Source organism: Sinocyclocheilus rhinocerous, unplaced genomic scaffold, assembly GCF_001515625.1.
Source record: "Sinocyclocheilus rhinocerous isolate Xijiao unplaced genomic scaffold, SAMN03320098_v1.1 scaffold397, whole genome shotgun sequence".
NCBI lineage: Eukaryota > Metazoa > Chordata > Actinopteri > Cypriniformes > Cyprinidae > Sinocyclocheilus > Sinocyclocheilus rhinocerous.
The window spans coordinates 217,140-233,123 of record NW_015663491.1 but is presented as its reverse complement, the minus strand read 5'-3'; the positions used below and the strand labels follow the sequence as shown (position 1 = coordinate 233,123).

General features: G+C 37.0%; 1 protein-coding gene across 2 annotated transcripts in view; it reads left to right on the top strand.

The window, feature by feature from the left end:
• LOC107728840 (homeobox protein cut-like 1) overlaps positions 1-15,984 on the top strand; it is a 153,033-nt gene that overhangs the window by 58,203 nt on the left and 78,846 nt on the right. For both annotated transcript variants that reach the window (XM_016539116.1, XM_016539117.1), the window contains 2 exons: positions 2,470-2,517; positions 14,024-14,102. In XM_016539116.1, coding sequence (XP_016394602.1) covers positions 2,470-2,517; positions 14,024-14,102 — 127 coding nt within the window. The remainder of the gene's footprint in view (positions 1-2,469; positions 2,518-14,023; positions 14,103-15,984) is intronic.

Genomic DNA, 15,984 nt, shown 5'->3' with positions numbered 1-15,984 from the left:
CTTATACGGAACTTAATAGGTAGCCAGTGCAGAGACTGTAAAATTGGGGTAATATGATCATATTTTCTTGACCTGGTAAGGACTCTAGCTGCTGCATTTTGGACTACCTGTAGCTTGTTTATTGAAGATGCAGGACAACCACCTAGCAGTGCATTACAATAGTCCAGTCTAGAGGTCATGAACTTAATGAATCACATCTTAATGAATATAGTTTGAATATCAATCATACTTAGCTGTGCCGCACATGCAGCAGGGGGCTAGAAGAGATTCAGTAACATACTGATTGACTAAGAGACTGAATTTTGTTGATTAAAAAATTATTTTGTTTTGTTTAAAAAACATGTTGATATTGTTTGTATCAAAAAAAAAAAATCTTTCTCCTTTGACATGTTCAAAATTAAATAGAAATACTTTATTAACTACCATTTCTGTCCTTTTGTGTGATGTTATGTCCTATGGTGTGACACATAATAGAACCACAGATTTGTTTTTTATCTCAAAATATCTTAAATAAAACAGTTGAGTGTTGCAGTAGGGGAGATATAAATATCACTCATCTTAAAATGGTAGAATTTTCAGCAGTTTTGAATGGATGACAGCAAAGTTTGTCTTGTTGTCAAAGTTTGTCTTGAAATTGTCAAAGGGAAAAAATTGTTAATTATAATTTCATATTTAATAACACTATATGAAAATTGGTGTCTAACAATGAAGATAAATCTCTCTCATGCTATTTATATATTATTAAGAGTTTTTTTTTCTTAATTTTTGCTATGTCACACCATAGGACAAATTTATGGTACAGTTCAGTAAAAATGTAAAAAAAAAAAACCCAATGAAAGAAGTTAGTGACCCTTTATATTTTCTCAAAGATCAGACTTCACACTACATAAACATATGCATTTCTTCTTCAAAAATGGTCTTTTACAAAATAAGCATTTTTTACTGCCTATTTGTCAACTACCCATATATATATATATATATATATATATATATATATGTAAATAAATATAATATAAATATTCAATTAAGATGTTAATATTCTAAAGAAATTTAGTATAGAATTTATATTTGCTTACAAAACTAATTTTGAGACATTTAAGCAGCAATCTTTAGATTAAAATATTATTAAGATCGTGCAAACCTAAATTTAGACAAGTGTATCCAAAGTGTATTAGTAAAATATTTACTAATTTTATTTTCAGATGAATTATCTTTGTCTGATATTCTGATCATTACTCAACACTTGACGAAACCATAAAGAAAGTTTGGAGTGGATGGACTGAGGAGGTGGATTTTTTGCTACTTTTCCTGTAAAATCCAATTCTGTCTTGCCCATTATATTAAATATATTGGCTATGGTGACTCCTACACTGCTAATGAAATGCGAGCGGCTTCAGTAATGATGTGTATATCTTTATGCCGCAGTGGCGTAATGGCCTGCGTCCTGGCGATTACAGCACTCAGGGCGCCGTTTTATTCGGCCCCAGCGCTCAGTAATGTGTTTGTGCGTGGTAGGCATTCCTATACTGACTTTTAATGTGAGGGCTTTTTGTCCGGCCCGGAGATTTATTCACAGCCGTGTGTAATGTCATTTCATGTTGAAACACCCACCCTATGTTCAAATGAAAGAGGCATTGATGTTCATCTTAATCTGATATACTTTAATACCACGGCATCAAAATTACTCGACTGTAAGGGCCCGCAAGAGGAGGGAGGTGCGCTGCCATCCGAACTCGAAACAAAGACACGGTTTGTTTTCCACAAGGAGATTTTTTTTGTTTCTCTTTATGATTCTTTTTAAATGAAAATTTCATATCACTCAGAGCAACTGTAATCTGCAATCTGTAACTTTATGACAAGATGTAGTAATAGATTACAGTTGTAAATCTTTCTTGAGAACTAATTGTCATCTTTCGCATCAACTGTACGGCAATAGTGAACATATGCATACATGTGGCTCTGCACTTTGCTTTTTGTTCTCGCTGTTTTTGCATGAGCAGTTTTTGCAGTAAAGGGGACTGAGTCATGGAGAACTTGTGCAAGGGAAAAAACGAGGGCATATCAGGAGAGAGTGAGAGAGAGAGTACGAATGCATACATACACACTGTCCTTTGCCCATAGTCAGGAGCAGCACAAGGTGATACTCTTGTGTTAGAGAGCATTTGTGCGTGTGCTTACACACGTGCGTGCATTGGCTGTGTGCTTTTTCCTCTTTTGAAGACAACAAAATCAGCCCTGGGCATTTGATAAATTAAGATATCCATTTGAATACATTTTGTGTATTTTTTCCCCAGTTATTTTTCTCCGTCTGTGATCAGATGCCTGGCATTGTCTGCTCTCAATATCCTGAGTTCCACACATGCTACATGGAAAATAAATCTGCTGTCTATTCATTTCAAACACGCCTCAGAATCTAATATAGTGAAATAATAGTTCAACTTTGTCTGTTTTTTTTTTTTTGTCTTTCAGGATTTGCGTAAACAGATAGCTCCTTTGCTGAAGGGCTTCCAAGCAGAGGTGAGTCACCTTCCTAAATGGTTTACTTGTATTTATTGTCTTAAACTGTGGCGATGTGTGTCATTTTATATACTTACTTTTTCCCCAGAACAGCTATTTGTATGTTGTTTCCCTTGAAAAATGTAAACACTGTGGCTCTGAGGCGCTATGAAAACATTTTTCTGTTTGTTTGTGCACCTCAATCTGCCCAACAACAGCAGCATTGGCTGAACCAATGGTGTGAGTTTAGGGGTGGGACTATTTGTTTGACCAACCAATTGCAAATGGGGGGAGTGTTCAGGGAAACCTGTTTGAAAACAGGTATGATTTTTGCAGTTCCATCTGGTGATGGTAGTGGTGTAGAAAATAGATCTTAGAAAATGTTTTAGAATGTATCTAATTTTTATTTATTTATTTATTTATTTTTTAGAAAACCATTTGAAGCCAGAAAACAATACATGGACCTGACCCTATATTTTAAAATCAATAATTTGCCTCTGGCTTTGAGTTTTTGTACAATTAATAATTAATTCCCAAAACATGATGAAGACAAGACACACTTGCTGTATAACTGGTTTGCATTAGACTATTGTATGGTGGAATATTGGAATATCGAGGGGAAAAAAATTATAATTTTATTTTGCCCTAGAATTTTTCCCCAAAATATTTTATTTGATACAAAGATTGTATTACAGTACTGTGTAAAAAAAGAATTGCAATGCTGAAAAAGCATTTTCAGTGACAATGTTTGAATTTGAAATCAAAATAATGGATAAATGTTGTGTTTGTGGTAAACAGCCACGGATCAGTAGCGGACTCCTGTGTGAAAGCTGCTTCTCCTCTCACAAGAGTCACCTAAGAGGGGAATTCCCCCCATTTTCAAAAATGAAATTCAGGCCCTGAATAAATGTCTAAAAATCCTGATTGGAGTATCACTATAAATAGTTATAAATGATAAAAAGAAGGCTTTAAAAAGATCTGTATCGGTGGTCGGTATCGGCAGATACTGCTTTCTGTGATCGGCGATCGGTGACCGGCCTCAAAAATCCTGATCGGAGCACCCCTAATAAATATTAAAGCTTTTAACATAATTAAATGTACATACTGAGTGACTGATAACATCTTTGTTATGGAATACACTCGTTGGTTCGCAGTGAGTTCACCGTTTTAACGGACATCTTTGCTTTAATTTATTTTCAAGATCTGAGGTAAACTATCTGTTGTTGCTTTCAGTATGGCTATAAGGTCACACAAAATTATATTTAAACTCATATTAGACAGATTTAACTTTGAATAAAGCACAATCACCTGTTATTATCTACTGTTATATAATTTGTATGTTGTTGTTCCAGCCGCGACGTCTCGGAAATAGAAACCGTTTCTAAATTACAAATTTCGCGTGTTGCCATTGCGGCTAGTTAGGACAAAAACTCCGATTAACATGGAAAAGATACCTTTTATCGCGTGTCGCGGCGCGTGTAGTTATTACACGGTGTTATAGTAAAAATACATGATCAGTAGTAAGATAGAAGTAACACATGCTATAGAACAGAAAAGATGCACCTTCTAAAAGAGATCGTATTAGGCAATCACATGGCTGTATGCTTGATTTTATGACCCTGTGTCAACATACTTTTGGCTTTTAGTCTATTTTAGTACTAATACAGGTGAAATGCAATGAGAGTTGGGAGATGTGATGATATTTGTGATATTGTGATATTTAGGGAGGAGAAAATCAGTGATGGTTTCAGTTGTTTAAATAATGCAGTGTGACAAAGCTGCTCAGCCAGCGGCCAGAGAGCACTACTGTTAAACTACCCTCTCATGGCTTTACACAGCGAGTATGACTCTATCATGCTCACACCAATTAATCTCACAACTTTCCTTGTAAGGAATAGGTTGAAAAAGCCTGTTTGCTTAACTCGACACACAGATCTGGTGTAAGATGGCCCTCTCTGGTCTGATTATAGTCTCGACTGGCTAAAAAGCCCACCTGATTTCACAACAGTGCTTATTACGTGACGGATTGTTTTTCTTGTTACTTAAGGTCTGCTTGTGTTGTACAAAGCCTCCATATTTTGTCAGCATCTTATCAGATCAGACAGTTTTGATACGTTCTCTCTGTTTGCTGTCCCACTCTTTTATTTCCGTTCTTCGGATGAGAGCGAAATCTTAATGATGTTTTCGCTCCATGGTGCCAGGTAAGTCTGTTTGTTCTGGGCCGAGCCAGAGTTTAACATCTCAAAGACAAGAGTTTTTTTTTTTTTTTGGTTAATCTTAAGTTGTAAACAAGTTTTCCTTTTAAAAGGATGCTGTGGAAATCATTAACAATATCATGTAGAATGACTACAGCTCTATTATTGTGTCCAGTCATTTTTATACTTGGCTAAATCTAATTTATTTATTTATTTTTTAAATAGATCACTGGTTCTCAACTGGTAGGTTACAGCAAATATGACACATCTGTCATATCATTGGACACTTAAGAGTAAAAAGATTTTGCTGTGAATTAGTGGCAAAATTTAGTGTTGAGATGTTTATTTTAAAAGTCCTCCGATATTAAATTTGTCAGGGCATTTCATAATTGTTTAAAAATTATGTAAAATAAGAGTTCACCAGTTGACCTCAGGGAATGAAGCCGTGTTTCCTTTGACATGTCTCCTCAGTGGCCATTGCTGATATAGTTGAGAACTGGGACATGGTGCTGTGTTCCATAAGTAATGTGCATTACCATTCAATATGACAGCAGGCAGATATTCAAATGTCCTCTGCAGCACAGACTTGAAATATCATCATAATAGAAGGATATTGAGTGAGTTTCGTTTTGAGCCCTACCTTCTTAAAAAATTCTTTAAGTTAATTAAGGTCTATTTTAGCCCGATGCAGCCTGTGTTTTGCTAAAAGAGTTACACCTAATGTTCCTTGGTAATTCAGTCAATTAGTTGTACTGTTGCGTGATATCAAACCGAGTTTGATTAGGTATGATTATGCTGCACTGAATAACTCGCTATAATTGTTTCTCAATCTTTTAGTTACCAAGTATGAGAACTATTAAGTGTTTTTAGCACTTCTATGCTAATAGTATTAAATTATCTGAAAAGATATTCATAAATAGCTGTGCTTTTAAACAATAGGCCTTTCAATTTGAGGTTTGTAAGGTAATTAACTGCCAAATTCTTCCAAATTCGGGTTTAGACTAACTTTTAGCCTCTTTTTATATTGAACAGGCTAGCTCCAGAGCCTCTTTTATAGGGGATACAACCCAGAGTAATATGATTGTACTTTATGGTAGCGCACATTTTGTATTAGGTGGGCCAATTTTAAAGAATATTTTATACCTCTTTATTGTTATTATTTAAATTTTTTATTAAATAATATTTACATTTATTATCAGATCTAGAAGTTTTTGCCTGTTTCCAGGCAGTTTTTTAATTAATCTAATTTTGAAAAAAAAAATTTCTAGGCTTTTTTTTTTTGGTGTGGAAATGTGTGGAAGCAGCACAGGCAATCTTACGGTGGAAAAGGGGCGCCTGTGCTGTCCTGGTCCTGTTCTCTCTCTTTCCCTCAATAATTTTCTGTTCCTCTTTCACTCTTCTGTCTAATAAAGCGGCAAAAAAAGTCCAAAAATAATAAAAGAGAAGGAAAGTGAGAAGTGTGTGTCAATTTTCCTTTCCTTTGACCTCAAAAACACTTCCTCTATCTGTTAAAGTATATTTCAGTATATGTAATGCAGCGTTTGACGGCCTTCAGCAGCACCTTGCGTTAAGAGGCAGTCGAGGGGCCTCAAAGCGCAGCGAGACGCGGCTCTTCAGTGGCGTATGTAACTTTGATGAAGTGAGCGCTGTGAGTAGTGGCTCCCTGTTCTCCTCTCTTGAGCCAGTACCGCTGGCTAACTGCTCCATTATAGCTCATTGTGGTTTCGGAGCTGTGTTCTCGAGGACTAGCCTGTCATTAACGGAGGTAGTCGCCCCACTACAAACCACTGCTCGGTTAAAAATAAATCCCCATCCCACCACTCCAACAGCGAAATCGTTTCAAACCGTCTATTATTTTTCGTTGTGAAATATTTTCCTTATTGACAGTGCCTGACCTTGACAAAAACAGCCTGACTGCTCTGACCAGAAATGTACTATTTTTCGGGCATTTTTCTCCGACGTCAGCTATTTGACGATAATTGGCGGGAGGGATGGGGATCGCATGTGTTTTGTCTTGTCAGTCTGACCGTCCATTAAATCTTAAAATAGACGAAGAGACTTCAATTTTGCTGCACCAATTTTAAACAAAAAAGATAGAGCACATATATAATTCATAATGGCAGACAGACCAATGAATACAGCCGTTTGCAACGGGTGAATGCTTTTTTCTGTTTAATTTCTATCTTCCGTTTTCCTGTAACGGTGGGTTTGTTAAAATAGTACGTTTGAGTCAGACCCACGCTGATCTCGTGGGTCAATGCAAAGTCCTTGCCACATGTCATTTTTTCATTCGAGAGAGCGAGAGCCTCCTCTTTTCCTTTCAGGAAATGAGAGCACAATAGGGAGCTGTACATAGCACGCGGCTGGGGCCCTGTTTTGGGTTGCACACGCATGTGTGTGTAAATCAGAGACGGAGGGTGAGGGGGGTCATTGCACTTAATTGTAAAGAGTTTTTGCTCATTTATACTTCTGCCCCAGAGGCAAAGCCACATGTTACAGATGTTCAAGAAAACTTGATGTATTGTATAGTGGCCTCTAACCTCAAATGTTTTTTTCTTTTTTTTTCTTTTTTTGGTAAGGATACCTGAGGTGGTGTTGGCTCACCCTAGACGAGATAAGACATTACCAAAGGAGATAAAAGAGATTGTTTGGTTTTGTTTGTTTTGTTTGTTTTTGTTTTGTGCTGTGTTGTTTATTTTGTGTTTTGTTTAGTTTTTTGTTGTTGTTTTTTTACTTTGTTGTGGTCCTGGCTCACTTGGTGCCCTATTTGAGATAAGACATGAACAAAGGTAAAAAAAAAAAAAAAAAAGTGCTGTAGAATTGTTTATTTCTGTTTTGTTCATTTAATTTTGTTTTATTCATTTAATTTTGTTTGTATTATGTTTTTTAGATGTTCATTTATTCTGCTGTGGTCCTTGCTCTTGCCATGTTATGTTATGTTATGTTATGCTATTTTAACATGACCTTTTTTTTGGTCCTTAAATCAGAGTTTTTATTTGAGACCACTTATGCCTGATTCGGCATGTTATGTGAAAACTACTCAAACTATTTGACCTCCTAAGAGCGCATGTGCCGTTCAATGTTATTGTGCCTTTTTTAAAGTGCAAGAAAAAAGCCTGCATTGAGCTTCTTATCTCAAGCTTCATTTTGATAATAAATAATAGTCATTACAAAGTGGAAAATTCAACATTCTGAAAGAAAGAGTGCGAGACGGAGAGAGCGAGAGAGTAAGTTGACCTGCCAGCAAAGATCTCTGTGAAGAGAGCTAATCACTCTGGCAGCCGTTTATGGAGTGCGGTGGAAGTTCTACAGATTTGGAAGTCAGTATTGATTTGACGTAATTGTGCACTAATTTTAGCGGGCTGGAGTCTGCAGAGGCTCAACATGGCCAAGTGCTGAGGAGGGACAAGGTTAGTGGCAGCTCAGATCAATAACTTTGGATCCAATGGTGGATGAATCTGAGATCATTAAACTGTCCATATATGCAGGCAAACAAAGTTAAAGTCTATGTGTGTAGGTTGTGAATCTGTTTATGTAGGTAATCACCTAGCCATCTCTTTTTGGATTCATGTTCTTCTGACACATTTAGCCTTGGTGCTTATGTGGATGATGATGTAGGTTTGAATCTACAGCGTGCGCCAATCCTTTCCCTCCTTAATAATTTCCTGCCACTCTAAGTCTACAAAAAGAGGCAAAATGAAACAAAAACAAGTAAAAGAAACTCGAGGGTCAAATATGTTTGAAAGCTGGTTGTCTGTTTGGAGGGCGATGCAGGTCAGTAGAACTGATAGAGTTTTCTGACTCTGCTCTCAGCAGTGCCAAGTCTGTGCTCCCCCATAGAAACAAGAGCTATTTATAACAGTTTCCCCCACCCTTCTCAATCCCTGTTCCGGCTGGACCGTAAGGGAATAATGCTGTTTAAACTGGCATGCTTTTGATGCCACCAGATAGTCTGTGTGTTGTACGGTTCAAAGGGGTGGAACTGACTGTGTTTGTGTGTGTACACGTGTGTTTGGTGTAAAATGTAATGTAGGGGAAACTGGGGCTAGTTGTCACACTTTTTATTTAATGTTTCTTAGGTTAGGTTGTTTCTGTATAGATGTGTGCAGTAAAGAAAAAAGAAGCTCAATAGTTTTTTTATGTTTTTGAAAAAAGTCTCTTATGCTTAACAAAGCTGCATTTGATCAATAATACATAAAAAATTGCGAAATATTATACAAATTTAAAATAACTGTTTTCTATTTGAATATATTTTAAAATGTAATTTATTCCTGTGATGGCAAAGCTAAATTTTCAGCAGCCATTAGCTACAGTCTTTAGTGTCACATGATTTTCAGAAATCATTCTAATATGCTGATTTGCTGCTCAAGACACATTTCTTATTCAATATTGAAAACAGTTGCATTGCTTAATATTTTTATGGAAACTATAATTGGTTTTTTTCAGGATAGATTTTTCTATACTGTCACTTTTGATTAATTTAATGCATCTTTGCTGAATAAAATAAATCACTTCTTTATAAAAGAAAAGATGGTGTAACTTTTGTGACAACTTTTCGTGCATGACCGCTAACCCCTATATGTGGGCGTATGTGTACAGTATATCTGAAGGGTATAATGTCTTTGAGGCTGTTTGCATGACTTTGTGAGTATGTCCCACAGCATGATGATGCCAGATGCCCTGGCCATCAGATTGAGCTGGTAGCAGAGTAAGAGAAGAGCAGATAATCTACGCTGAGCTGTGACGGTATCCGCAAAATCACGCACGCCGCTTCTAGGCAGCCCTTACAGTCTCTTAACCTCCTGGCTGTGCTCTGTCTGGTTCAGAGCTCTGAGAGTTTAAAAATTGACATTGGTTCCTGCTGGATTTCAGGGGTAGACGTGGACCTGTGCCGAGTGAGAGAGAGAGAGAAAGAGAGGCAAGTTTAATTGCTCCATCTGCAAGAGGGCTGCAGAACTTGGCCCTGCCTGGGCAGATCCAGATGTTTTCCGGCAAGAAACATCTGAAAATGTTTAATTTCTTTCCCATAGGAGTGAAAAGTCTGTTACATGTTGGATATTTACAGTGGCAACTGCCCTGTTCCATCCATCAAGGCCGGCAGTCTCAGGTCTGCAGATTTACAGCTTTTATTTGATGTTCCGCTGCTGGAAGACCAAACACACAGCACTTGTGAACATGTAAACAGCACAGGAGTTCAACATTTTCTTAATGGATAAAAGCAATACTGTTGATTCAGACCACATTGTTTTTGGGTGTGGGGTACTGCCATTTTGGTGAGGCTCAGAAAGACTGACACTTGCAGGAGCTATTGAAGACTTTGAGCTGTAGTATTTTGAAGAACCCTGGAGGGTCTGATGCTGTGTTCACATCATGTCCGAATTACCGTAATTACAAGTTCCCATCTTGTAAAAACCGCTCGCATCTTCGTCAAACTTTTAATTACAACTTGGAAACTCTAAATTTTATGAACTTATGTGACCATCTTGATGTCATGTAAAAACAACCAAAATGTTGATAAATGCAGCATGAGTTTTAAGAACTCTTTCAAGTTCTGAGTACAAGAATGGTGAAAAGCCCTGAGTTATGATGTATTTAGAATATTAGAGCATTTTAATTTATATTTATTTCTATTTTAATTTTAATTTTTCTTATAGTTGTCAATTGTTTTAATTTTTTTATTGTTAGTTTTTCAGATTTTTCAATTTTCAATTTTAGTTTATATTTTATTTTAATTTAGTTATTTTAATGAAATAACTTAATTAAATAGTTAAGGTAATAACTAGCATCTAGTAATGTTTGAAGTTTTATAATTAGCAATGTTTACTATAGTATAATGATATACTAGTGGTACTTGTACAATTTTATTATATGTAATTATTTATAAAATTGTTAATTTTTATTGTTGTCTTGTTATATTATTTTTTATATTTTATAATGATATATTTTAAATATTTGATATATGGTGTAATGATATTCTAGTGGTATTTGCACATTTTTTTTAATTAAATATTTTTAATAGTTTATAAAAAGTAAAATAATTTCAGTTCTACGGTTTTTATTTTTATATTTAATTTTATAATTTTTAATTTAATTTAATTTTTTATAATATTTTTATAATTTATTTTATATTCTTTATATTAATTTGATATTTTATTCTTTATTATAATAGTTTATCATTTTTATTAATATTTGATATAACATTATTTTTATAGTGGTAAACAACAACAAATATATATAGTATTGGTTTTCCTCTGCAATTATAACTCATAACACACACCCATGTCTGTGTCCTGGAATTTTCCAGGTCTTTGCTCCAGCTGTTAGAATGTAGAACTTGGGTTAAGCTAGGTGAAGATTTGGTTCAGTTTTTAGCAGCTCCTAAATTACTGTATACAGGCCGTACTGATTTGGGTCCTTGTTTCCTGTCAGGTTTGACCCAGTTTGTTAGATTTGGCCCAGTTGGGCCAGACTGCATGCTGGTTCTACAGCACACTGTCATCAGTACGCTGTCATCATCAGAGACACATGGTGGGAAAGTGCTGCCATGGCATTTTATAATTTCTATATGCGGTTCACCACACCCTACTGAAGACAATCACTCTGATGTGTCGATCCAAGACATTTCTCCTGCCTTTGGTTGTCACATTTTTAAGACACTGATAAATGCAGTTCTCAGCAACTTGAGAAGTGTTACACTGGGTGGAAATACTGTTTCTGTACTGTTCCAAAACCTAGTGAACTGCCTACAGAAGCAGTATTGGTTCCAACTCAAAAGCTGTCCCAAAAGGTAGGCAACCTAATTATGCTGCCTCATAAGATACCTCATTTTAGCCAAGAATCATACCCATTCTGGAGCAAGCAGTCCCAGAATGCATTGCGACAAGCCCCAATATGATATTTTATCAAATATATTACCTTAATATAATTTTTAATACTGTGCATTTTGATATTGGGTTGCCTGAATTTTCTTGTAGCATTTAAAACAATTGATTTTAATGCTTTACTTTCAGTTTATTTAGACAAAATAATAAATTTTATTCTATCTATTTATTGGTTTCCATAATTCATCTTATCGATATAAGTGCATCCCTGCATGAAAACGTATAAAAAAAAAAATAGTCCAATGTAATTAAAATGAATAATCACACCCAGTATTTATGTACACTGTTTTATTCTAATTGATTATTAGAGAATCACCCTTTTAGCTTAGCAACCTGTTAACATCACATTTATCGAAATCAATAGCAAAATAACATTATGTTGACGAGATGGTACCAACAGGGTAGTTTTTGGTCATACCGTAACAGAAGGCAGTTGGATGATGTATCATAATCTGGCCAGAATCACCACAGCTGTGTGTGTATTCAGATTTAGAGAGATCAGTGTCTTTATTAGAGCTGTGTAAACTGAAGAGCCTATATTACTACCTTTCCCTCTTCTCTCGTACTTTCTCGCTCTTTCTTTCCCTGTTGTTGTGTGTTATGGCGCTGGGTTTGCACTGGGTTTGTTCCAGCTGTCATACATTGCCGCCAAAGGGTCAATAAGGTCATCTGTCCCAGTGAAACCCTGGAAGGCGGAGGCTTACAAAGGCTTATTCCAGTGATTCTGCTGTAATTCTAGGTTATTGACAGTGTATATTTTCATATATGCTGTGATATTTCCTATGTCTTCGTTATGAGCATACTGCTAGTAAAAATGTACCAATAAGTAATTCAGTTTTTTTTCCACTCCTTTTAATTTAAAAAAATATATTTATTTTTAATGAAATAATTAAAATATTATTTTATTAAATTAGTTAATTATTATTTATTATTATTATTATTATTATTAATTATATTATTTCTGTAATTAATTCCTATAATCCCACGGGGGAGTTTATCAAAAGTTAACAAATTTTTCACGTTTGCGTGTTATCATTGACGCTCAAGTAGGAACCTTTTTTGTTAAATATTAAGAGTATTTTTAATCTGCTTTGCCTTCTATTGACATCCGTTATGACCGTGATTGTGCATCTTTCGGCAAATTGACAGTTATGGCGCTTTTCCACTGCCTGGTACGACTCGGCTCGGCACGGCTCAGTACGGTACGGCACGGCTCGGTTCGGCTCGGTTTGCGTTTCCACTGCAGTTTAGTATCGCTTTAGAGTGGGCGGGATTATTCACATGTCGTTATAGTTGCGCCGCCTCTATTGCCGCGACTCCTAAAAAACGTTTTCATTCCGCATCGCCCCATCAAGCTCTCGCTGGATCCGCTCCTCTGCTATCAACGAGAGGAATGTCTGTACTTCCTCAACAGGGGGAACAGCCACGTTTTAGTTGTTAAAAAAAGGTGCGCTCGTTCAAAACAGTTGCGTGACTTGAGCTAAATGATGGCAACAACAAAACTTTTTGGTTGTTAAAAAAAAGGTGCGCTTGTTCAAAACAGTTGCGTTCGGTCCTTCGCTGGCTGTGCAGATTTAAATCTAGTGGTTCTTTTGTGTTTGTGTCGCAAGTTCAGTGACGCAAGTAGTGACGATTCTCTCCGACCAATCCGTGATCAGCAGAGTTTACACGTCACGTTTTGGTAACGGTACGGTTCGCTTGGAACTCCAACCGAGGTGGTACTAAAAAAAGTACCAGGTACCAGGTACTGTACCCAGTGGAAAACCCCCCAAAAGTGAACCGTACCGAGCCGTACCGTGCCGTACCATGCAGTGGAAAAGCGCCATTAGATTAAGTTAGTGGGCGGCACCTCAGTGACTGTGGCCACCGTTCTGAAAATCTATCTTCAGGAAATGATGAAGGCCTCTCCTTGCAGTGGGAGCCGTAACCCAGATACAGTATGTAATTTGCCCATATGTACGCGTCTGCGGCGCTCTATATTAAGGCCAAAAGTTCTTCTCATTATCAGAGTCCCTCATTACCTGTTTCTGTCATCTCATGCTCACAGGATTTGGATTTATACCTGATAATTACCTTCTATATAAAGCGAACCAGAAACGGCCCCAGCATATACACCTGAAGCATGCCCCAAAAATGCCTCGACCCAGCACTTGGAAAAATATCGCACGCGTCAAAACATAAATGATTTACCGTGTGTGAATGAAAAGGGTCACTGTTATGTACACTTAGCTGTTTTATTTAGGTCGAATAGGTGGTAAGTGATGCGCGTAATGTGTGCGTGTGAGTTCGAAATCTCTTTTTCTAGGCTGTTTTCCATATGGCCATCTTTAATGGACTCGTCATTGCTGCTAATGTATGCAAATTTCAACCTGGTTGCTAATGCAATTACTGTGCCTGCGGTTCCAAGCGCACGCAATTTAGTTATTGTGTTTTTTTCCCTCATTGTTTCAGATCGACGCCTTGAGTAAAAGAAGTAAAGAATCAGAGGCTGCTTTCCTCAGCGTGTACAAGAGATTAATCGATGTCCCAGGTATGTCTCGGCTCGCTCTGAGCTGGCTGCTCTCTCACACACACACACACACACTGCTGTAGTGTTTCACTGAGGCGAGAATACTGTAAACACATCAGTCATATTTATGAGACCTCTGTCTCTAGTGTCTAAAACACACACACATGCACGCGCACAGGCCGTCTTAATGACTTCTACGGCTTTAGAGACCCACTTCGTTCCAAACCCCACACGCGGAGGAACTTGAATTCTTATAAAATCCGCATTCATTGCCCCACAAACACCTTTTAATCTTCCGAATTGGCTTTTTAACGGTGAGATAATGGCCCCTGGATCCTCAGTTTTTATATGGTAATGTTCTGACGCGCTGATCTATAATAAGTTAATGGTGCCGCAAAGGTTCATGTGACATCTCGAAGCATCTTTAGCTCGGCCGCTCGATAGAGTTGTGCTTTAGACTGAGCAAAGTTCACCACAAGAGAGTGTGGATAATGTATCAAACCCCTGTTAAGCAAGTGCGACTGGAGTGTGGTGAGAGAGACGAATTCTGGCTGAACTAAACTTCAGCTTGGGAAACCTTCAGACCTCCCTCAGACACACACACACACACACACACACAAATCTAGCTGTGTATCTCCGCCCACATCTGCTGAGTGACAGGGAGGCAGACAGACAGACAGTGCCGCCTGGGCCTGTTGGAGCAGGTTGGACTGTCTGCCTGCACAACTACTTAATACATCCCTAAATTACCACAATGCTGCGGTCTGGAGATCCCGGGCCAACGCAATGGCGTGTCTGTGTGTTTGGAAATGTGCGCAAGTGCATTTGATTACCTTTTTTATATGTGTATTTTGTGTATTTGAGAGGGAGCTGTATGTGTGTGTGTGTTTGTTGCAGGATGTTAGAGTTGGGAGGTCTAGTCTGGGAATGTCTGTTTCAATCTGTGAAATCTGGAGCTTGTCCAGTCCTGTCTATGTGTCTGCGAATGTGATCACAGCTTGACAAATTATCTTGTGATAGTTACACTGGTACACCGTGTAGGCCTGCGTGTGTGTGAGCGTTGTGGTGTGTGTTAGCGGGAATGTTCGGAAGTGTTTCAGGCAATTTAATGCCAACATTTAACTTATTCACAAGACTGATATGCTGTATATAAAATACATTGTGAATATTGTTAAGTTTCTGAACTCTGATTGGATGAGATGCATTAATGTAAAATCCATGTAAAATAACTTAGACAGGACCAAGTTTTTTTTTTTTTGATTCAGTCAGGCTAGTAGTTCATTTTTACTAACCGCATTTTCACTTTTTTTATTTTAATTTAAAATTTTATATTGATATATTTTTATATATTTATATATATTATATTTATTTTTATTTTTACTATATTTTAGTGGTGGCGGTTGCTGTTAAGTAAAACTGTTAAAAATTAAAAATGTTTTTTGTTAATTAAAGTAAAGCTGAAATAAAACTAACATTTAAATATCTAAAATATAAATATATCAATGCTATATATATTTTATATTATACACACACACACACACATATAGAATTTTAGTTCTGTTCACACTGAGTTTCAATATTTATGGGATCGCAATAGGGTTGAGCGATGTCTACCAAATTGGCATCGGACAATGTCTACAGTGAAACATTGTGATGGATGATGACAACGGGGAGGGGGTTAGGGGTGTGCCCGAAGCGTGAAACAAATAACACATTCTACAGAGCCACTAAAAGGTTAGCCGCTTGCTAGCGGTAGCCTGTTGCATTACAGTACATGAAAGTTTGCTTACCACATACACAGAGTAAGGAGAAATGTCTGATAGGACGATGGCGAATGATTTGTAGATCCTGAGCACCAATGACAAACATCTAATCTTGTCAAATGTGTGGTAAGTACTGCCGC